The sequence below is a fragment of the Neomonachus schauinslandi genome, chromosome 9 (assembly GCF_002201575.2).
Source record: "Neomonachus schauinslandi chromosome 9, ASM220157v2, whole genome shotgun sequence".
NCBI lineage: Eukaryota > Metazoa > Chordata > Mammalia > Carnivora > Phocidae > Neomonachus > Neomonachus schauinslandi.
This window is the reverse complement of record NC_058411.1, coordinates 101783504-101808515: the sequence shown is the minus strand read 5'-3', so window position 1 is coordinate 101808515 and position 25012 is coordinate 101783504. Positions and strand designations below refer to the sequence as shown.

Below are 25012 nucleotides of genomic sequence, written 5' to 3'. Positions count from 1 at the left end.
TTATCAGAATATTTTATTTCAAGAATTAACACTTTTTTCAAAAAGTAAAAATAATATAATTACTTCCCTGAGTATAAAGAACTAATCCTACAATAAAAGACAATTACAAAATTAAGCAATTAGAGGTACATAATTCTCTGCATTCAATTACACCCTATTACAAATCTATTTTTAAAAAATCTCATGTATTTTGGGGCTTTAATGTTTCAAACAACAGCAACAACAAGAACAAAACAGCTCATTTTGCACCTGCAATGTTAAGATACGTCAGATCTGTCTTTATCAAATTCCAGAGCAATCTTTAAAGCAGTGCTATTGAGGCCAACAGACTGCATGTTGCAGATGATAGAGACGACTATTCCTCTTGGGGGAACCTTGTTATTTATAGCTTCCGCATCCAGTTCTTCGGGAAGGACCAGCAGCACGCTGCTGGCACCCACCGCACCTCCGGTGTGTGAGGCATAATGCCGCTGCTTTCTACAAGAACCATACGTTTGCTTCTTTTCCACAACACCCCAAGCCATTGCGTATTTACCCTCTTTATCCCAAGACATCTCTGTGTTAGGGACTGGTGTCCAAATCATAACCATTGTTTCTGGCTTGAGATATCCGGGTAAAAGATTTTCATGTGAGTTCTTAAAGAGCCCAACTTGGTAACCATACAGCATCGCATTCCCAAATTTCAGAAGGTCACCCACTGTAGACAGAAATCCACCACCAGCCCATTTATAGGAGTTATCCACGTATGGTGTGTTGACAAGACGTCTCTTTTTATTGTAAACATAAAATCTAAAATGAAATAAGAATGGTCATTAAAAACTTAAAAGTCTATTATGGACTTTACATATGAGAACGAATAGGAAAATATGTACACGAGACAGGTTGTTTCAATGTAGTGATCATACATTCTGAGAAACCATTAATTTTCAGTATGATTCAGATTCTTTTTTTTTTTTTTAAAGATTTTATTTATTTATTTGACAGAGAGAGAGATAGCGAGAGCAGGAACACAAGCAGGGGGAGTGGGAGAGGGAGAAGCAGCCTTCCTGCCGAGCAAGGAGCCCGATGTGGGGCTCGATCCCAGGACCCTGGGATCATGACCTGAGCCGAAGGCAGACGCTTAATGACTGAGCCACTCAGGCGCCCTATGATTCAGATTCTAATAAAACACAGATAATCAAGAAATTAAAGCATAGAAAGTGGGTTTTTTTTTTTCCTACTGGCACGGCTTGCCCATTTTAAGTGTATCAAACTTTTAATACCTGCAAAAGTGAATTGATTAATATTACACATGATACATTTGCCCAGTGCATATGCAGAAACACTTACTGTTTGGTAGATATTCCTAGTCCTTGGGCTCAGTGAATCATGTGTCACATGTGAGTTTTATAATGAAAAGAGTACACATTGAGATGTTTAAGATTAATATTTGTAAGGAGACTACATCTCCTGGTTAAAAATGCCATAGGAATACTATGTGTAATGATGTGATGTGGGACTCCTTGGTGTAGTGAGAGAAGCTGGAGCTCACAAACCCATTTGAATCCTAACTCATCCTTACTAGCTGGTAAAATATGCTTTATTTGATTGACACTTACACAGTTCTTGCTACATGCCAGGCATTGTTCTAAGAACTGTATCAGTATGAACTAATTTATTCTTGTAACACGGTTCATAGGTAGGTACCACTATAATTCCTATTTCACAGATAGAAAACGGAGGCACAGAGAGTAGAAATAACTTGTCCCGGATCATACAGCTTGTAAGTGGCAGAGCTGGATTCAAACCAGGTGCTCTGTTGCCTCTGATTCAGCATCCTAATGTGCGAAGTGGTGACAAAAATATCTACTTTGCAGAGTTAGGAATATTTGTATCAATCACTTTCCATATTTCTGGTAGCTTCCTAATAAATGATAGCTGTTGTTTACTCATGCATTCAACAATTACTGATGGAGCACTTACTATGTGGGAGGCACTGCTTGAAATGCTGGAATAAAGTGTTAAACAAAAGAGACAAAGTGCCTGACCTCATGAGGTTTCTATTCTAATATCAGGAAACTGAAATGAAATCACAAAATAATTAAACCAAAAATGAAACGTGGCCCATGAGAATCCTTTCTTTCAAGATTCATAATAAAATGTGTTCTGAGGTTTTCAGTGTACTGTCCCATCTGTAATGATTGATCATCGTCTTCATCCCACCGTGGGATGTTCATAAGCACTGTCAGACTGAGTCTCACCATCACTTTCAACCGCTTTATGGGTAAGGTCTCAAACTCAGACATTTCTTCCTGGGACTATGATTTCCAATTCTGCCAACTCTCCAACTGAACCTGCTCTCTGCCCTCATTGTAACCTCCATCTAATTCCCCTTGACTCTTCCCAATTTTCCAGGTCTTCTAGTTCCTGATTTCACCCAATGTTCTGTTCTAGCCTCAACTGTTTCAGCTGTGGTCTCACTAGCACTCTTGTGACAGTATACCAATCTGCCAATCCTGAATAAATCTAGGTACCCCTTTCTTTGGCTCCTTATGTGGGGAGAAAAGCTGCAGATAGTCACATAACAAAGAGGACTGGTATCAGTTCATACGCTTGCTAAGGGTCTTCACTGCTGCTACCAAATCTCATTCTTTTCCTGGTTATTCCCTGGTATATTCTTTCCAATATCTATTCCCAGTCTCTTCCAGTCCTCTACCTCACTCTGGCCAAGGGGCAGACAACTATATCCTTTGTTTTACTGAGAAGATTCCAGTGTGCTTTAGATGGCCTCAAACTCCCATATTTATCTTAAAATGTATTTACATTATAATGCATTCTTTTTTCCTTCTCTCCAGTCACTTAAGAAAATTTCCTATTGGGGCACCTGGGCGGCTCAGTCAGTTAAGCGGCTACCTTCAGCTCAGGTCATGATCTCAGGGTCCTGGGATGGAGCCCCATGTCGGGCTCCCTGATCAGCGGGGAGCCTGCTTCTCCCTCTCCCTCTGCCTCTCCCCTGCTCGTTCTCTCAAATAAATAAATAAAATGTTTAAAAAAATTTCCCATTGTTTTTATGACTAATTCTACTAACCTGCATCCCTGACTGCCTTTTTGCCTCTACAACATTCTTCCACCAGTTATACTTCCTAGATCATTTTATCTCCTTGCAGTCCATTCTCCGTGCAGAAGCCTGAGATTGTGTCTTACCCTTCTTCTATTTGAAAACTTCCAATGGTTACCACTGTAATGAGGACAAAACCCAAATTTCTTACGATGGCCTACAACACAATCAATGGTCCTCAACAGAGGCAGTACCAACTCCTTAAGGGAAATTTCTGGAGGCATTTTTTTAGATGTCACAATTATTAGAGATAATGTCTTATGACATTCAGTGGACAGGGGCTCAAGGTTCCTAAATGTCCTATGATGTGTGGAAAAGTCCCACACAGTAGTGTATTCTCCCTTACCGTGGACCACCTTCAACCATCCTACCAGATAATCATTTAAGTAAAATATCTGTTTATAATGAGCTGAGACTAGAACCCTCTCCATTTTATATATAAACACAAAGCACTTTTTGGACATTTTTATTCTACAATAACTTTTTCTTAAAAGTAACCACTGTGAAAACTGAATAAAGACTGCACTTTATTTTGCTCACAACTTTAGCCAGAGGTGGCCACCAAAGGCATGAGTAGAAGCACCAATATGATATATCTGTATTGGTCTGCATTTATAGTTGTTACATTTATGATGCTTTTATGTCTTAAGTCGCATCTGACTTTATCATGTCTTCTAATGTTGTGAGTAAACTTTAACATATTGAAATATCTATAATTTATTATAAATTATATTTCTTTTATTTTTTAAAGATTTTATTTATTTTACAGAGAAAGTGAGAGACAGACAGAACATGAGTAGGAGGCAGAGGGAGAAGGAGAAGCAGACTCCTTGCGGAGCAGGGAGCCTGATGTGGGGCTCGATTCCAGGACCCTGAGATCATGACCTGAGCTAAAGGCAGACCCTTAACCAACTGAGCCACCCATGTGCCCCTTATTTTAGTTAAGAGTAGTGAGTATAAGTTATATGATCTATAACTTTCATTTCAGGAAACTAAAGGAGGTATAAAATATTTGTTAAATTAAGGGGCAGGGGGTCTAATGGCATTGAGATTCACTGTGCAATGCGATTTAGCCCCTACTTACTTCTCTGATCTCATCACTTACAACATCTTGCCTTGCTTCTTTTCATGCCAGACTTATTTCTGTATTTGCAACAAGGCAATTTAGCTTTCCTTATCAGTCGTGTCTAATTTTAAATAGATCCCCTACATCCTCTCCCTGTTACTCTATATAATATTGCTTTGTTTTATTTTATTTTTTTAAAAGATTTTATTTATTTGACAGAGAGAGACACAGCGAGAGAGGGAACACAAACAGGGGGAGTGGGAGAGGGAGAAGCAGGCTTCCTGTGGAGCAGGGAGCCTGATGTGGGGCTGGACCCCAGGACCCTGGGATCATGACCTGAGCCGAAAGCAGATGCTTAACCGACTGAGCCACCCAGGCGCCCCAACTTTGTTTTATTTTCATATCAGTATCTGAAATTCTTAGTCTACATGTTTGTCTCTTTCCATAGAATATAAGTGTCATAAGGGCAGGAACCTTACCTATCTTGCTCTTTGATGATTCCCTACCTAGAACAGTACTTGCCATCCACTAAGCGCTCATTAAACAAGTTTTTGGAGGCGCCTGGGTTAAGTCTCTGATTTCGGCTCAGGTCATGATCTCAGGGTCCTGGGATCAAGCCCCTCGGCAGGCTCCACACTCAGTGGGGAGTCTGCTTCTCCCTCTCCCTTTGCCCCTCCCCCGGCTGGTGCTCTCCGTGTCTCTCCCTCAAATAAATAAATAAAATTAAAAAAAAACCCAAAAAACAAAAACGAAAAAAAATGTTCAATACATGAAAGCATCATTTGTTGGCCAAATATTTAATGGAGACACCTTCCAAGGCACTGGAGAGACTAGTTAAACCATACACTGTAGCTGCTTTCAAGGCACTAACAGTCTTGTCAGACAGTTCTAACTTGCAAAGCACTATATGAATCACCTGGGGATTTTGTTAAAATGCAGATTCTGCTTCAGTAGGTCTGTGAAGCGGGCACGTAATTCTGCAATTGTAACAAGTTCCCAGGTGATGTCAATACTGCTGGACCCTGGACCACATTTTGAGGAACAGGTTGTGGGGTGACTACCAAGATGGGATGGGAGGAATCCTGAGCACTAGTGAGAGTGAGCCTTGTTCAAATGGCAGAGGCCAAGCTGGGGAGCAAAGTAGTTCCATTTGGCTATAGCAGAGAGCTTGAGGGGTAAGTGGTAGAAGGTGATGCTGGAGGAGTGGACAAGGGACAGGTCACAAAGGACTTCCTGTGCCATGCTAGGAGCTTTGACTCCTTCACCTTAGTTAACAAAATGCTCTATGTTTTCTGTATCCTAAGGAAAATAACAACTTTTATCTTTTGATCCTTGTTACAGCTTCCAGCTGCCAGTCCTTTCTCCCATTACTGCCAAACTATACAGAACAGCCCACACCTTCTGTTTCCGGGAACTCACCCTCTCCAGTCATTCAACTCCTTAAAATCTGGCCTCTGGTCCCCCATCACTAAACAGCTCTCTTGTGGGTTTTCAAGGCTCTTCTAATTCCCTTGTATAGTTGAAATCCTATTTGCCTCCTGCAGCACTGTTAACCAGCACTTCCTTGCTACCCAACCTTGGGCCAGTCTGCTGCTCAGAGCTCTCTCTTCTGGATCTCAATCCTATGATTCCCTATATGCCTCCAATCACTGCAGCCCCACCTCCCCAGGTCTTCTCTTCCACAGAGAAAACTATAGGTCTGCATCAGTACCACAACCCCTGTTCCAATTACAATCAGATTTTTTACTAGCATTAATAATTCTCAAATCTGGTTTTGGAGAAGGGCAGGAAAGCTGTTTATCAGAATCACCTGGGGTACTCCTCTCTCTCTCTCTCAAACTGTACCCTTCCCTCAAAATTCATAACTTTGGAGGGCTGTGGGCCTATATAATTTGAAAAATTACTCCTTTCTTCCTTCAAGAATCTTCTATGTCCCCTAAAAGTCCAAGTCATAATACTGGGTGAAGCAAGGGTGGCCAAAGGTATGTGCTTTGAAGATTTAAAAAAAAAAGCAAAAAAAGCACACAGAGAATCTTAATATGCCCTCGAGAACCAATAATTTGATATGTGTGTGGTCTTCTCATTTCTCAAAATAAACTTGTCTGTTTTTGTTGTTGTTGTTGTTGTTTAAGTAGGCTCCATGCAGGGCCTGGACCACATTTTGACTCTCTCTCCTTCTGCCCTTCCCCTCTTTAAAAAAAAAAGTGTAATCAGAGTTCAGGCAGAAAGTAATGACCTAAAATATGGGAGAGGCCATAGGAATGAAGGGAGGGAAAAAGGTAAGTCACAAAGCAATGACATGACTCCAAGATCAAGACCTGAGCTGAGACTGAGTTGGACGCCCAACTGACTGAGCCACCCAGGCGCCCCTCAAAATGAACATGTCTTAAACTAATCTCTTCCAAACGTTCTTCTCTCCATTAAAACCTTGGCTGAGGGCGCCTGGGTGGCTCAGTCAGTTGAGCAACTGCCTTTGGCTTGGGTCATGATTCCAGGGTCCTGGGATAAGGTCCCACATCAGGCTTCTAGCTCAGCAGGGAGCCAGCTTTTCCCTCTGCCTGCCGCTCCCTCTGCTTGTGAGCACACACACACTCACTCTCTCTCTCCCTGGAAATAAATAAATAAATAAATAAAATCTTTAAAAAAAAAATAAAACCTTGGTTGACTCTTTTGCCCTCAACTCTCACATCCATCAAGATACTAAATCCTGGGGCGCCTGGGTGGCTCAGTTGGTTAAGCGACTGCCTTCGGCTCAGGTCATGATCCTGGAGTTCCGGGATCGAGTCCCACATCAGGCTCCCTGCTCAGCAGGGAGTCTGCTTCTCCCTCTGACCCTCCTCCCTCTCATGCTCTCTGTCTCTCATTCTCTGTCTCACAAATAAATAAAAAAAAAAAATCTTAAAAAAAAAAAAGATACTAAATCCTATTATTCAACCTTTGCTTTGTGACTTACCTTTTTCCCTCCCTTCATTCCTATGGCCTCGCCCATATTTTAGGTCATTACTTTCTGCCTGAACTCTGATTACACTTTTTTTTTTTTATTTAAGAGGGAAAGAGCAGGGAAAGGGCAGAGGGAGAGAGAGAATCTTCAGCAGGCTATACACCCAGTGGGGAATCCTATGATGGGCTCAATCTCACAACCCTGAGATCATGACCTGAGCCGAAATCAAGAGTTGAAAGCTTAACTGACTGAGCTACCTAGGTGTGCCCCCATTCTGATTACACTTCTAATTCCAGCCAATCAAATCTAAAAGAAACCACATAATAAAAATACATTTTCTCACTGACAAATATATTTGTTACAGTGAACTCCAAGTTTGCAAACTAGGAGAGAACTACCAGTATATTTTGGCTGATAATCAGCTTTGTGTAAATTTCTTTTAACAGTAAAGCATTCCAGGGGCACCTGGGTGGCTCAGTCATGAAGCGTCTGCCTTTGGCTCAGGTCATGATCCCAGGGTCCTGGGATCCAGCCCCGCATGGGGCTCCCTGCTCCACAGGAAACCTGCTTTTCCCTCTTCCACTCCCCCTGCTTGTGTTCCCTCTCTCGCTGTGTCTCTCTGTCAAATAAATAAAATCTTAAAAAAAACCCCAAAGAGTAAAGCATTCCAAACCACTTATATCAAGGCTGGAAATTAGGACACCCTCAGTCATTCCTCCTTTAAAGTATAAAAATGTGGAGAATTCTAGACTTCAATCTAGAATTTTAAACTTTAAATAAACAAATTATGTGCTTTAATCTCTTGATTCCTTTTCACAGAGGACAAGTTAATGGCTTTTCATGAAAATAATTTTGTTCAGCTAAAAGATAAGTTTACTATTCCAAATTCTTAAGGCATTTCTGCTCTAAAAAGAATGCAATATAGACACGAGTTCTTAAATAAGTTACTGAAACATCTCTGTAACTGAATAACTGATGGAATGATGCCAGATAACAAAGAGCCTCTTACTTATTTAAGAATCTCTAGATTCTGCACAAGAGCACTATATAACTACAGAAATCTACATCTACAAACTTAGAAGTTCAAAATACTTTTATTTTTACAATGCTTCTTAAATGCCTTTAGAAATAATTATGTACTGTTTGTGTTTTATTGTTATGAGAAGTTTAAAAACCCACAGAATTTAAAATGCGTATAATAAAAACCAAGCCCACTTTAACATTTAGCATTAACATTTGGATTGAACCTATTACTATCGAGTCTATCAGCTAATGGCATAGAAAAGAGCTTCATAAAGAACAATGCTTAGGGCACTTGGGTGGCTCAGTTGGTTAAGCATCTGCCTTCGGCTTGGGTCACGGTCCAAGGGTCCTGAGATCAAGCCCCACGTCAGGCTCCCTGCTCAGTGGGGAGCCTGCTTCTCCCTATCCGCCCCCCCCCCATCCATGCACTCTCTCTGTCAAATAAATAAAATCTTTTTTTTTTTTTTTTTAGATTTTATTTATTTGACAGAGAGACACAGTGAGAGAGGGAACACAAGCAGGGGGAGTGGGAGAGGGAGAAGCAGGCTTCCCACAGAGCAGGGAGCCCGATGCGATGCAGGGCTCCATCCCAGGACCCTGGGATCATGACCTGAGCCGAAAGCAGATGCTTAACGATTGAGCCACCCAGGCGACCCTAAATAAAATCTTTAAAAAAAGAACACTGCTTAATTTTAGAAGACACTTTAGCAAATAAAGATAATAAATAATAATCATAATGATAATAATAGAAAGTAAAGACCATATCTGTACTGTCAAAATACAGCAAACACTCCAGGAAACATCCACTGTATTTGCTTTTGGTTCCATCCAATTATAAAAGACATTTTTTTGCAAGTATTGTGCCAAACACAGAAAATATGAACAGAGTCTAAAAATAAGCTGATGCATTGACCAGGGATTCCGCTAACAACAGAGTGTCTTTTAGTGGCAAGAATATTCAGTCCACTCCCCCATGGGTATTTGCTTAAAGGGTTATTTAGTTTACTTGCCTATACAATATACTTGTTACATAGAATCAATATACCTATTTGTGTATACTAAGTCAATTCCTAGTCTTCCATTTAAGAAAATCCCAGTTTTATTCAGGACAACACTGTACCCAGCTACAAACTAATTTCTCTGCATCTCTTAGAGCTAAGTGTGGCCTGTTGCTAAAATTCTGGCCAGAGAAATGTAAGTAGTATTTTGGGTCAGGATTCTAGGGAAATACCTTAAAAAGGTGACAGACATTGGGACACATTGTTTTAAACACAGGCACACATAGAGGAGCAAAAAGATGGTAAGTATTTACTCTTGGGTTACAATAACTCTAAAAAGCCTAGGTTAGGATAATACAAATATATTTAATTTATGATAATTATCAAGGAGTAAGTAGACTAACAAAGCTGCAAACTTTTGCTGGAAATTTTATTTCCTGCAAAATGATGAACATAAACGAATAGAAACATATGTATTTACTAAGTTTTACTTTAAGGTTTTTTTTTTTTTAAATATATGTATCTTTGAAGTTTCCTTTTACTCCCTGAACTCCCTTAAAAAGCTGGCACCTTTAAGCTCTTTTAAAATAATTACTAACAAAAAATCAGAGTTGAGTTTTAGAGGCCCAAGTAGATATTGCATCAAGTAAAATAAAAATGAAGCAACTGGACAGACCATTTTCACAGATAACATTCTTTCTTTCCTTTTTCAGTCACCTTTTCCAGCAGCCCATTTAATGTAACTAAAATGAATTAACTACCCCTTTAGCACCACTGGGTGCTTCTAACAAACTCAGAGCTGATAGGAACCTTTAGCAGAAGAAATGGAAACCCACTGCCTTTTTTTTTTTTTTCTTCAAAGAATGGGAGATAAAATGAAATTAACTCACCATCATATGTCATATTTTGATTTTTGTGCAAGTCATAAATTACTCATTAAGAAAACAGCAAACTGCCTTGCAGTTCTGTACATTCAAAGAGTCTTAATTTTCAATTTAGAAAAGCAGCTCAGTGATTATACCTAATGTTCTTCTCTCCCTTACATGTAAGTGTAGACATCTGCTCTCAAATACCTAGATCTAAATCAAAATAAGGTCATGTATCTATGCCATCTTTACTAAAGAATCTTTTTTAGGTTCAACTGGCAACCTCTGGTATTTGTCAATTTTTCTTATGCTTTCCAGTAGAATGTAATGTTGGGCCTAAAAATAATAAACACTAATTGAGATGGTTTGAGAACTACAGGCCATTTTAAAATTAAAATTCATTGCTTGCTGCTAACCTAATTTCTTTTAGGTCCCCAAAAACTCCTTCAGGCTGATTTGCAATGCATATTTAATCCTTTTAAATAAACTGGTAATTTAAAAATAGTAATTTAACTAAATATAACAGAAGACTGAACAAAACTAACGGGGATAAGAAGATAAAGCTAAATAATAATCCCACCATTATATTTCAAGTACCATTAAGCCATTTGCAAAGCATGTACTACGAAAAATATGCAAAGTAAAAGTAACAGTTGATTTGTTAAATGCCTTACCTTTCTAGTGAAACAAATAATAATGAGTAAAATGGAAAACATAACCATATAACTCATAATTGTCATTAGTCTCAAAATTCTCTCCCAATGCCCGTTTTACAAATCACTAGAAAAAATTATGATAAAATTTTAGTTTGATATATTTCAATGAAATGACTTAAACTTTTACAGGGGGGAAACCTAGCAGGTACCACTTCAACAAAGCAATTAAATCACCACCACAAGTAATGGGACAAATCGACTTCATGTGACTTCTGAGAGACATTACAACTAAATGTACTGTATGATCCTGGACTAGATCCTGAAGCAGAAAATTTTTTTTTTCCTTTTCTTTTGCTATAAAGGACATTATTGGAGGAACTGGTAAATTTGAAGAGGGTCTGTAGATTTGATATAAGTATTGTGCTGATATTAGTTTCCTGAATGTCCTTATTTTTAAAAAACACACATTTAATTATTTATGGGTAAAGGGGTACCATGTCTGCAACTTATGTCCAAATGGCTGAGAAAAAAAATAACAGAGAAAGCAAATGTGGTAAAACAATAACATTTGGGGAATCTGGGTGAAGGCTATATGGGAATTCTTTGTATTTAGTCTTATAATTTAAGTATTAAATCATTTCAAAATTTAAAAAAAAGTTAAAATTAATAAAAGATAAACAAAGTATTAGCTACAATATAAATAAAGGGATGATGGAAGAGCAAATTATAGATACCCATGATAGGAGCAATTCTGGTTTAACCATGCATGAGTTTAAATTATTATTGCTGTCTTTCATCCAAGGATCCTGGAGTGCTTTGTAAATACATTCAATTTCCCTTACTTTATAGATGGGAAAAACAGACATGTAGGAAAGCTCTCAAAATGTGGCAAGTGTAATTTTGGAATGGAGACAAGAAAGTTTGACTTTTAATGTACAACACAGTGTTAAAATGTGATATGGCGAGACACACCAAAGGTATCATTTACCTTGCTCTATTGTAAATCACTGGCTCATTTTCTTCCTGCACAGTTGTCAGCATATCCAAGTCATGGAATATTTTCTGCATATAGTCCAAATATTTATATCCTGAAGCTCTTTCTACTATGGCTGCCAGTAGGGTATAGCCAAAAGTTGAATACAAAAACTGACTACCTTGAGACATCATTGCAAAGGAGGGGAAGAAAAGAAAATGCTTCATTATTATTTAAAAACATGCAAAATATTTCCCACTGAAAATTGACATATCTTTACCTTTTTACTTCAGCATTTAGAAACAGATCATGGATGATATATTAATAAATTTAGTCAACTTTGCAATGGCCCTGCTTATTCCATTATTTAAAGATGATCAGAATGTGAATCTACTCCTTTCCATAATAATGAAATAAGCAAATAAACCCTGCCTCAAAACTAAATTAAAATCCTTCAAACTGGTACCAAAAGAGGAAGGGAAAGAAAAGCAAATTTGATTTCTTGAGTTAATGGTCTTGTTCTTAATATATCTAATACCCAATGTGTAAGGCATAAATTAGTTGTGCACATTCCTATTTTAAAAAAGTGTATGTAGGTAGAAAAACTGTTTCAAATATATATTAAAATACAAATACATATTCAAATATAGATACTATTTCAAATACATACCTGTATATCATTTGGGATTCTGGAAACACAGAGTATATGATGTGTACTAATAACTGGAACCTTATATTTTAAGACAAAATCCATAAATATATTTCTTTGCCCTTATTAATTTTACCTATTATCTATTCATGGTAAAAAACAACTTTTAAAATGAAAATGGAATACAAGTACATAAACCTATGGTAAATTGAAAGATATTAAGTGGTGTTGGTAGCCATCATACCAAAAAAATATGTTTAAAAAATATTTTTCTAGATCAGCTTTTTGGCAAATAAATGGATGAAACCCAATTTCTTTAAGGAATGAAGGCACAAAATAAGTTGAGCAATTTAAATACTAAATTAAACACTAACTAAATACTGGCATATTAGCAATATTTTATCATGCCCTCTTTGGTCCAGATTTTATTTGAAGAACAATTATTACAACATTTCTCCATAATTTTCCACAAATAGCTTGATCCGGAAAATCCACTAGATGAATGATGAGGCTAAATCTAAACAACTGGCTACCTGGATGCTAGACTTCTTCAAAAACTACAGACAAGAAGGCACACATGGGACTGACAACAAAACCCATGCCACAAGCATCAACCACATTCAGTGCCCTCAGACTGGGATCATTTCAGATTTTCTGAAAATTAATACCTCAGTAATGATGACTTTGTTAAGAGAAGGAATTAACACTCACCGGGTTTAAAAAACAAAGGGTCATTTTTAAATAATCTTAGGGATTCAATTGAATTCTCAAACTTTTCTTTCAAATACAATTCGCCTTGTTCAAAATCATTCTTTTTCTTGCCAGGTTTTAAGTTCCGGCCTTTGGCATCAGTATCTTGCTCTATCTTAGCTTTAACAAAGTCACTCTTTTCATTACTTTTGCCTCCTTTTTCTTTGAACTCTTTTTCTTGGTCAGATTCCATTATCCCTCTCATCATCTTCAAGGCTTTGTAAGCTTTCTCTTCTTTCACCTTTTTCATGTCTTTTTCATAATGACGAATTCCACTTAAATGGGAAATCAGTAATCTTGTTGTGACAGAAACCTAATTGTAAAAACATGGAAATTCAATTACAATATTAAACGTTATAGTAAAAAGTTAGTAGGGGCACCTGGGTGGCTCAGTAGGTTAAGCATCTGCTTTCAGCTCAGGTCATGGTCCTCCAGTCCTGGGGTGGATCCCCATGTCAGGCTCCCTGCTCAGGAGGAGTCTGCTTCTCCTTCTCTCTCTGCCCCTCCCTCCCTGCTTGTGCTCACTCTCTCTCTCTCTCTCTCAAATAAATAAAATCTTAAAAAAAATTAAAATAAAAAATTAGTTGCATTGGAATAATGTCTCAGTAATATTTTCCATTTTAAACTGCTGCTGAAAAACATGTCACGTACATATCTTCAGCTTTAAGTTTCAGAGAAATACTCAATCGATTATCACTTGAATTTTAAAAAACCCCTTGAATCCATTAACAACAGTTAAAGACAAACCAAAGACTCTTATGAAACCTTTTAAACCATTTAACATGCTGTTAGTAGAATGAACTGTGAGTTTCGTTACCTTTTCACCTTCATATTCTTTTTCTGGGAATTCAGGAACATAATGTTGTACTGGAATATCAAGATCCAGTTTTCCAGCTTCCCACAGTTTGGCAAGAGCAACCATGGTGAGGCTTTTGCTGATACTGGCAATTCTCATAACTGTCTCTGGTTTGCATGGTACACGGTTCTCAACATCAGCATAACCTAAGCCTTTAGTGAAAGAAAAGCAAAAAATTACTAATAACAAGCTTCATGGTCAAAGGAGTCTTTAAAAACTGAAATAAAACTATCTTAGAACATCCCATGTGTTTGTCGAAAGGAAAAGATATTACACTTTTAATTAAGAGTGGATGAGAGTCTTAGTAACACTGACAACAGCAAGCCTAACAACTTAATCTTTTAACCAAACCGAAATTGCACTCTGTGCACAATAATAATTTTCTATTGGTTCGGATACTAATTTTTCTTAGTTTATCCAGACAATTTAGTTATCCCACATTTTACGTAAGTTATTTTATGTTCTTTAAAGAAAACATCATTATTCTTCAGATTATATTTACTCTTGATTCTTGAGTTTCCACTAGATTCCTTAAAATAACCACCCAATAAAAGTTAATGTGAAAAGGTGTCCTGCACACCCAATCTAGGTAATCATCAGTTTACCTCAGCTGCAAACCAGAAAAAAAAAGTACTATTAATTCAAAGTTCCTAGAGAACTTTTTAAGTCTGGTTTCATCATCTGGAGGCTGAAAGTGTGAAAATCTAAGCGATAAGAACTGAGATCTAAAAAGAACGAAAAGGCATACAATGATTGCTTTTAAACTGTAAATATAGATTATGCTGAAAAATATTTGCAGAAAAACAAAGCCCTCACCTGTAAAGCTGACATTTACATAGTTTTTGATTACAGTTATTTTTCATAAATTGGGTATACTTGGGGGAAGAATCATTTTTCTTTAAATTCAAAACCTTATTGCTCCCATCAACTTCTTTTAAAGGTACTAATTCCTTTAAATGATGCCTGAAACATTTCCTAAAAGTAGGGTTCCTAAAAACCTGGGATGACCAGTTGGACCAATTTGTGTGCAATGGGTAAGTAAATCAAATTATAAAATATGATTTGATAAAATTATCATAAAATGATTAGAAATCTCTTTCCCAAAGCTTCTAACTTTTGGTATGAAAAACATTAATGACACCTCTGCCCGGTAAAAAAAAAAAAAAAAAAAGTAATAAAGGAGATCGTAAACTCATTAAGACAAGGAACCATGAATGGCCCTAGTTCTTGGTACTGTGCATTTAACAGATAGGGGACTCAGTAACTTGTTAATTAAATTGTTAATTAAAAAAGAAAACAAACTTCTGACGTTTTATCTAGTAGTAAGGGTTATCTACAAATATGCAGGTAACAGATTGTTCTATATATAACTTTCAGAACAATAAATGCAGTCCTTAGAAACAAGCCATCTTGAAGACTCCAAGAGTCCCATTTAAATCTTGCTGTTTACAGAAAGCCCGATTCTTTATTCTGTTAGACATGTTTTCTCTACAATACGTACGGCTTCACGAAAACTGAACATTTCAGGGGATCCACTCCTAGCAGTAAAACATCAAAATTTCATTCATCAACTGGCATAAAACAAGCCAGTAAATAACACTTTTCTGAGCCCACCTTCTGACCAGACTTCTTTTCCATCTACAGAGACTCCAACCACTATGCCGGGGGCGCCCACCTCATCCTAAGAACGGAGGGAAAGGACAGACAGTTCAAAGACAAGCCGAAATGCCTCGCCCAGCGCACAGAGCGTGGCTCTGGGGCCTCCCGCCCCTCCGCCGGGCCCCGCCCCCCTCGGCTGCGGCAGGCCCGGCGCTAACGGTGAGGGGCGTGCCCGGTCTGCCCTGAGGGCGAAGGGGAGGTTCCCGACGGTGTGACCTCCGCCCCGACTTGGGCAACCCGCAGGCGCTTCTGACCGTGGCCGGGCGGTTGGGGAACGGGAAGTCCTTCTCGGAAGCCGGCCGCGGGCATCCCACCGCCTGGGGTGGGGTCCGCTCGGGCCCGGGAGATGACCACCAAGTGGCCCCATTCCGAGGGGACGCGGGCAGTGGGGCGCCAGGTTCCCGGCCGCCTACGCCCCCGTCTCCGCACCTTGATCCGGTGCAGCAGGTCGCGGCTGCTGTCGATGGCTCTGGCGAAGCGCCGGGAGGGGGGCGGCATCGGGGTCTGTGCAGACCACGGAGCCAGAGGCTGCTCCTGCGGCGGCAGCTGTTCGGCCTGGGGCGACGCCTCGGGGTCGGGGGCCGCTGGGGGCTGCGCGGGGCCCGCGCCCCTCAGGCCGTCCGCCAGCTTCACCCCGAGTGCCAGCCCCAGCCCCAGCCCGAGACCCCCGACCCAGCCAGGGCCGAGCGGCGGCAGGCCGGCGCGCTGGTGGGCCCCGCGCCCTCCGCGGCCCCAGGCCCAGCCCCCGGGGGTCGCGGCCCGGGTCATCACGGCTGACAGGAGCCGGTACATGGCGTCTGCCGCGAGCCGGCAGCCTCAGAGCTCGCACAGGCCGGGCGGGCGGTGGAGGCGCGGGGAGGGGAGGGGACTAGATGGAAGGGAGTGGGCGGTGACCGCGCGCAGACCTTAGCAGTCGACGCCGCATGCCGGAGCGTCGATCTCATCGAGCCCTTCCTCTTTTCCCTTTCTTTCCTTGCCTTGTCTCATTCTTGATGTTCATTCATCTTACCCCTCACCGCTTTTCTCCCCTCTGCCAATCCTCCGATCAAGTGTCACCTCCTCAAAGAAGGCTTCCCAGTTGCCATCCCAATGGGAGTACTCGCCACACCTTTTTGACCCGCCAGTGCGCACACCTCCTTTTTTTTTTTTTTTTAAGATTTTTTTTATTAATTTGACAGAGAGAGACAGCGAGAGCAGGAACACAATTAGGGGGAGTGGGAGAGGGAGAAGCAGGCCTCCCGCCGAGCAGGGAGCCCGATGCGGGGCTCGATTCCAGGACGCTGGGATCATGACCTGAGGCACCCAGGCGCCCCCGCACACCTCCTCAGTAACACTTTAACACTTCATTTCATTGAACTTACTTGCTTCCTTACCAGACTGTGCCCTCCTTAGAGAGCCGTGACTTTTACTTTTGGATCCTCAGCTCTTGGAACAGCACTGGCACACAGCAGCCTCTGAGCATCTCCTTTTCCCCTAGAACTCCCATCTTGCCATCTCCTTTCCTTATGCCTCGTTTCAGCTCCTTCCATTTCCCTAAGGCCCTTTTAAAATCTCTCACTTCTGGAGGTCCAGTGCCACACCACATCGAACATTAAGGTATATGCAGACTTATATTAAAAACAATTTTTTTTTGCTGTAAACATTTAAAAAATTTTTTGCACTTGAAAATTTTTAATCCAAAAGTAATTAATATAGTTTATAATTAGCTGATTTCTGACATCTGTAGACGATCAGAGATTCTTGTGAAATAAGAAACCTAACCTCGGGGCGCCTGGGTGGCTCAGTTGTTAAGCGTCTGCCTTGGGCTCAGGTCATGATCTCAGGGTCCTGGGATCGAGCCCCGTATCAGTCTCCCTGCTTGACGGGAAGCCTGCTTCACCTTCTCCCATTCCCCCTGCTTGTGTTCCCTCTCTCGCTATGTCTCTCTCTGTCAAATAAATAAATAAAATCTTAAAAAAAAAAAAGAAACCTAACCTCAAATTGCTACAAAATGTAAAATGTGTACAATCCTAACTGAACAATTAATGGCAATGTTAATTTTGAAGATAAACATCCATTCCAATTTTACAACATATATACATACATATATATACATATATATATAGAGAGAGAGAGAGAGAGAGAGATTTTTGAAAGCTTCTAGTCCTTAAGTACAAGAGCAATATACCCAATGTATAAAATGACCCTGTCTTTCCTTGCAGGTGGAATATATACATAGAGAGTTCACAGATTTGAATTGACAAGATATTGTCAGGAGAAGAAGCTGTAAACATCTTGAGTTAATAATTGTTTAATTATTTAAAAGGCAATAATGGTAACCACACCTAGTTGGGAGGTACTGGGGCTAAATAATTATAAGGTGTTCGGGCTGCTAACAAAGCCACATTGGAAGAGATCAGGGTATCCTAAGATTCAGGGGTTTGGCAACTGAAACTCACAGAGGTTTCTGGAGCACCACCTGCAGTTAGAGTGGACAGGTGCATTCTATCAAGATGGTATTGTTGGTTCCCATCCCGGGAGCCCCACTACTCCAAGCTCATGACAGCAAGAGGAAAGTGTAAAAGACATAGCTAGTGGTGGTTACAATGAGTGCTCACTTTATCATTCTTTTAAAAATTGTACATATATATTTTATGTACTCTTCTGTACCTCTCCTTGGATGAAAAAATGGAACAGAAGCACAGAGCCATGCAGAGAGCAAAAACCAAGTTTCTGGTGGACTTCCACCAGTTTAGAAGCAGGTAGAGGCCACCTGAAGTATGGCTTCTGTGAAGGTAATAGAATAAATGTTCTCCATGCAAGCCAAGTACCTAGGAGGCAACCAAACCAACCAGCCGGCAGGTGTATTGGCTGGCTCTTTACTAGCACCATGGGGCAGGAGCCCAGAACTCCACTATTTTAGCTTGCTCTGGACTGGGAGTCACAGAAACCAGACAGAAGAAAAGTAAACAACTACACAGGGAGGGGAAGGGGAAGAAAGGAAGAGAGGAAAAGGACAAGAAAGAAAAGGATGAAGGAAAATATTTCTAAGAAATACTGGCAACAAAATCAATAATCAAAAAGTGAAATCATGGGCAACGCTCTTGGGTCCCCTCCCTCTTCGGGAACTTTGTACTGTCAATAAACTTTGCTTTGCTGTCCACCAAAAAAGAAACAAACAAACAAAAAAAGTGAAATCACCTCAAACAAATGAAAGCAGTAGAACAATCTATAGGAAAAGAGAAAAGAGGCCATTCTCTGGCTTAAAAAGAAAACAACCCCCCCCCCCAAAACACAGTGGGTTGACAGAAAACAAAATATGTGTTTTTTTCAAAGAATCCTCAAAGAAATGAAGGCATAATAGTCACAAAACAAACCAGGGATTATGAAAAAAATAGGAATAAATGAAACAACATAAAGATGTAAAAAAGAATTTATCAGAAATTGTGGAAATAAAACATCATGAGAGATTTAAAAAGACTATCTTTTCTGAAATTGGAAGTATAAATTTGGTGGGCTGTCTCTATCTGAGGTCAGCTTTCGTTTTCCCTTAATGTTTACTTTTGCAGGCTAACCTTCTCCAGCTCCTCTAATCATTCTTCATATCTCAAGGTTTCCAGGCCCCAGATTGGCTCTAAGAACTAGACAGACACAGTGCTTGAGGGTCCACCAGTAAAGTGAGCCCATCACCTCCTCTCCTCTGGACAGTTAGCATTTTTACCAGTTGAATCACAACATTGGTTCATAATGAATATGTGGTCAGCAATCAAGTCTTTTTCTTTTTACATAAACAATATAGTCAAACCCAGCTTCCCTTCCATATCATGTATTTGCAAGATTGATTAACCTTTCTCTTACCTGTTTTGGCTTAGTATTTCCATTGGTATTATTATTATTGTTGTTGTTTTAGAGAGAGAGTGATATTTTAGAGAGAGAGCTCAGGTGCACTGGGGAGGAGCAGAGAGAGAGAGGAAGAGAGAGAATCCTTAAGCAGGCTCCACGTGCCCCCCGCGGAGCCCGACATGGGGCTCAATCTCATGACCCTGAGATCATGAGCTGAGCTGAAATCAAGAGTTGGACGCTTAACTGACTGAGCCACCCAGGCTCCATTGGTATTATTTTTAACCTAAATTCTGACATAGTCTATATTGTAAACCTTTTAACTTTCATATCATCTGCAAACAACATGTCTTGTTTGTATATGTCTTGTTCAAATATTGAATATGTCTTGTCTTGTTCAAATATTGAATATGACTGGACCTCCTATAGAACCTATTGTACAGCAATAGAAACTTTCCTCCAGGGGATCAGAGATCCAGTAGCCAGTCCTCTTGAATTGGTTGTTCAAACAGAAGCCCATCATTGCCATCTGTGACAAGCTAGTGCATGATGTCCTGAAAGTACTTCCATTTCCTCTCCTGTTTTCCTCTTCAGAATGTTTCCCATTGCACTTTTAATCTCAGATTCATTAAAGGCTTTCACAGAACCCTACTCTTAAATCATCCAACACATATATATGGATATCTGCTCTTTTTCAGACAAAGTTGGTGCTGAGGTTACAATGCTTATTCAAAAAAGACACATGCTGAGCCCTGCTAGAGATTATGAGGCTGGAGGGTAATATATTCATAAATCCCATAAACGCACAAGTAAAATGTAAAATTCCAGCTGTAATACGTGCTGTGAAGGAGAGATGCATCATGTGTTGAGAAGTTATGATGGTGAGATTTGATCTAGTCTGGAAGATTAGAGAAGGTTTTTCTATTGAGGTAAAATTAGACCTAAGACCTTAAGGATAAATGGGAATTAACTGGGTCGGAGTACAGACAGATAGAGAGAGGAAGTGTTCCATGCAGAGGAATCAGCAAGAACAAAGACCCTGCAGTAGGAGGGAGGAGGTTTCATTCAAGGAGCTAAAAGAGGCCATGGTGGCTGCCCCGGAGAACAGAGGGGAGTGGAGTGATAGATGAAGCTGAGAACTGACATTCAGGACCTTATCTCCCTCTTCTATTTCTTTGGAAGAAAGAATACTCTCCTAGAACTGCTTCCTGCCACGAGTCCTATTCTACGATATCTCAGTATAGTATAAACTATACATACCTAGTATTATTTGTTTTCTTGGGATAATCTCAAAATTACTTCATCATTCATACTCTGTGCTTTGGTGTGGAGATATCAGAGGTCATAAATATTACTGTTAAAAAGCTTCCTGCCCCCGCTTCCAACCACAAGAATTCAGAGCACTTCCTCTTTCGTGTTGCGACATTCTTTGTTACATTTGTTGCTCCATACTTTTAATGTTTTGTTTGGGTGGTTTATTCTTTTATCCCTTAAAATTTAGTTGAGGGTACACTGACTTTGGATGGCAGCTTGGGAGTGTCTATTAATTGTTGAAGAAATACTTGTAACGTATGGCCCGGCAATACCATTTTTAGGTTATATACTCCAGAGCTGTGACTTTCAAAGTATGGCACTTGGACCATCATCATTTGCAGGACCTGAGTACTTGCTAGAAATGCAAATGTTCAGGTTTTGCCCAGATCTACTAAATCAGACACTCTAAGAGGGGTACCCAGCAATCTGTGATTTTTTTTTTTTAGAGAGAGAGAGACAGTGCTCAGGGGGGAGTCTGCTCAGGATTCTCTCTCTCCCTCGACCTCTGCCCCTACCCGGTTGCTCACTCACTCATGCACACGTTCAATCTCTCTTAAATAAATGAATAAATCTTTAAAAAAAAAAAGGGCAATATGAGAAATCCTTGTGGTGACGGAACTTTTCTCTATCTTGACTGTATTCAATTGTCAGTATCCTGGTTGTGATATACTATAGTTTTGCAAGATGTTACCATGGGGAAACTGGGAAAAGGGTATACAAGATCCACCTTATTTCTTGGAACTGGGTGTGAATCTACAATTATCTCAAAATTTAAAAAAGCTTACTTAAAAATAAAAGATATATTATGAACCAGTATGAATATTCTGAAACTGAAATAGAGTCATGTGTATCCCCTACTTAAATGCTTTAAAGCTCCCTTTAACCAATAGCAGAAAGTCCACACTCCTGTGGTTCATCATGAGGTAGAATAACCTATTGAGAAAAACTTTCTATTTTTTTTCCTTTTTGGAACTGGATTCACCACAAAGAAATGAACCACATCTCCTTTCTTGCCAAGAGGGCAACCAGGCCTCAGAGTCCTGAAGGTCTGGGCTTTCCTTACCTCCCAGGGGGTAGTTAACAAGTGCAGGTGGTTGTTGGAGAGGTCTCAACTCACCCAAGTATATACAGAAGGTTTTGTCTTTCCCAGCTATCTACTTTGCTGGGCCAAATCCCTTTCCAACTGGGTAGAAAGGAACTTTAGTGACATCTCTATCTTGTCCAAAACCTTTTCAGCCACGTTTGCTATGAAAGTAGTGTAATATCAAGGAAATATTCAGTTGCTCTAGGTACTATTTCCTTTGCCAAGTGTGATTCAACACCCTCTCTCCAGGAGCTGGGCAGGCTGCCTCTTGCATGAAGGCCATGGCAGGGGTTGAAAGGGGGCTTCTGCTTGCTTGCTTTCACCTTCCTTTTCCTTCCTTCCGGTCCCTTGCCCTCACACTCACCACCAGGAGCAGTTGTGGGGACAGTGAGCCCACAGGAGGATAGTGGTTGGTGCAAGTTCTGAGTGTGGCCCTGCGTCTGGGCCATGCAGCCGGCAGAGCCTTAGAGAGCCTGCCCCTAGAAGGCATGGTTGCCTGGGTACATAGAAAGCTCGGTTGCCTGGGTACATGGAGTACAAGCCTCCCAAACCGGTGGCCAAGCTCAGGGAAGACCTCCCAGGACTATGTTGGGTACTGATAGGGTTAAGTGTCCAGAGAGGATTCCCACCTGCAAGTAGCCTCCACAGACCTGGGGACCCCCACAGAGCCCACACCAGCAACAGCCATAGACAGAGGACCAGCAACACGACCCTACAACTTTCTGGGGTTCTTGTTTAATACTAAGGAGGTATAAGGAGTCCCTCCCCTACAAAGAAGGTCAATATAGTGCTTTTTACCAACCTTGATGGGTGGAGCTTCCACTGAATTTGACTTGATTTATGCAAATGAAAAGATAAGGTGTTATTTGCATCTTCAGCCCCATGGACACTGCCATTTTTTAAAAAAGACTTTATTTATTTACTTGAGACAGAGAGAGAGAGAGAGAGAGAAGGGCACGCACAGGCCAGGGCCAGAGGGTGGGAGGGGCAAAGGGAGAGGGAGAAGCAGACTCCCTGCCGAGCAGGACCCTGGGATCATGACCTGAGCCAAAGGCAGATGCTTAACCGACTGAGCCACCCAGGCGGCCCAGACACTGCCATTTTTATTGAATAAACAAATGAGTGGAATAATACATTTTTGTTACATTCTTCAGCCCTGAATCAAGGTGTAGTGGATATTTGTCATTCCTTTGGGCCCCTTCAAAACACTTCCTTTCTTTGAGAAAATTTCTTATCTTATGAAGGCTACCTCCCTAAGGAATAACAACAGTAATAGCAAAAGCTCACATAGTGCTATCCTGTGCCAGGCACAGGTCTAAGCTCGTTACACGTCATTTCATTTAAACGTCATGCCAACTCTCGAGGCTGCTGGTGTTCTTATCCCTGCCATCTTGGACAGGAGGAAACAGAGGTACAGGGAAGTGAAGTAATTTGCCCGAAGCCTCACAGCGGGTAGGTGGTGGTGTCAGGAATTTATTCTCCTAGTTTCCCTTCACTTGGTGGCAGGTGCGTGAAGAAGCCTCCTCCAATCAGAGGTGCCCACTTTAGGAAGCTGGTAATGCCATCAAGGGCGCTTCCTGGGCAGCAGTGACAGGGATTCTCGTCCCGCACCAGCACCTCGGGGGGCGGCAGGACTGCCCCACTGCAGGCCTGGGCGGGGCTCCAGGCTGCGCGGTGGCTCTCAATCTCCCAGCCTCAGGGAGTGCCCCCAGTTAATAACTCCATGCGTGTCTCCTGCACATCTGCTGTCAGGCATAATTAAAAATAGCGCCCTTGGGGCGCCTGGGTGGCTCAGTTGGTTAAGCGACTGCCTTCGGCTCAGGTCATGATCCTGTACTCCCGGGATCGAGTCCCGCATCGGGCTCCCTGCTCGGCAGGGAGTCTGTTTCTCCCTCTGACCCTCCTCCCTCTCATGCTCTCTGTCTCTCATTCTCTCTGTCTCAAATAAATAAATAAAATCTTAAAAAAAAAAAAATAGCGCCCTTTCCCTCTCAAATGGGGCGCAAAAATATATAGTCATCCCACCCAGTATGTTTCAGTAAATTCCTTTCCACTTGAATGGGCTCTAGGGGTCTTTGTAATTGGCAGCTAACATTATGCCCCCTCCTTTCCCACCTTCCTCATCTCCCACTTCTCACCAGGACTCTTGCCTCAGTTCTCTGAAAACAGGCTGCTGGATGCCTCCAGGCCTTTGCACAGACTTTTCTTCCTGGAATGTTCTCATCTCCAGTGTTCCCCCGGCAAACCCGGCCCTGGAGGATGTTAGCTGCTCCCTTCCTGCCTCCATCTTGCCCTATAGTCCCCTCTTGTGGCACTTAGCCCTGTGGTACAACTTGACCCAACTTTTTGGATTTGCCAATGATCTGTGAGTTCCTTCACAGTCCAGACTGTTTCATCTGGGTTTAGCCCTAGTGCATGGCACATGGTAAGCTTTCAACAAGTATGTATTGAAGACTTTATATGAATGAATGGAAAACTGTACTTAATATAGAAAAATAGTTGCAGTCTGCTACTAGAGTTTCATTTTCTGAAGGTTTTCACTTGTCGGTCTTGATTTTGAGCTTGAGAGAATCCTACTAGAGCACTGGAAAATGGAATTCATATTGGGAGAAGACCTCAATAGCACTGGGCTATCTCACCCCCTTAGGGAGGAGAGCTCACCATTATTAGACTTTATTATGTGCGGGCTACTTCATACACATTTGTTCATTTAATAGTGGGCATTATCTCCCAGACAAGTAAGAAAACTGAGGCTAAGAGAGGCTAAGTCTTACAGAAATAAAGTCAAATGGAAGAACTGGAATTAGGGTTTGCTCCGGGGTCCACCCATTTCCTTGCTTTGCTCCCGGGGATTTGTACAAAGTGATTCAGGCAAGGGAGTATGCATTTGACATGAAGACTTACAGGGAAGGAAGGGCCACAACCTCCTACATCCTCCATTCCCTGTCCAACATTTCTGCATACTGTCTTTTCAGCCTGTTTCTTTGGCTCTGTCTTCAAATGGAGACAAAACAGCCTGTGGTATTACTGTAGGATTGCAAAGCTGAAAGCCATTTTAGACATTATCTAGTATGATGGTTTTCATGGGATGGGGCATTGGGAAAGGCACTGAGCTATTTTTTTTTTGCTTATCCTAATTGGAGGAAGGGAAAAGGGGTCCCTGGCGTTCAGTAGAAGGGAACCCAGGATGATTTTAAAAGCCCTTCAACCTGTGGGAGAGTTGTGCTGGCAAAGATTTTCCTCCCTGACCAAACTCTGGCC

The 25012-nt window shown here is 41.0% G+C and overlaps 1 protein-coding gene across 2 annotated transcripts; it reads right to left on the bottom strand.

The window, feature by feature from the left end:
- Positions 1-3: 3 nt before the first annotated feature.
- LACTB (lactamase beta) lies at positions 4-16335 on the bottom strand. Of its 2 annotated transcripts, XM_021693879.1 has the most exons (6): positions 15964-16335; positions 15490-15556; positions 13837-14027; positions 12981-13332; positions 11636-11801; positions 4-789 (listed from the first exon to the last, which is right to left on the bottom strand). In XM_021693879.1, exons 1-6 carry the CDS (start codon positions 16324-16326, stop codon positions 258-260), a joined length of 1671 nt encoding a protein of 556 aa, XP_021549554.1. In that variant the 5' UTR covers positions 16327-16335; the 3' UTR covers positions 4-257. The 2 variants fall into 2 exon arrangements, with proteins under 2 accessions (XP_021549554.1, XP_044773890.1); XM_044917955.1 differs by lacking the exon at positions 4-789 and having other exon boundaries at positions 11517-11797.
- Positions 16336-25012: the final 8677 nt, after the last annotated feature.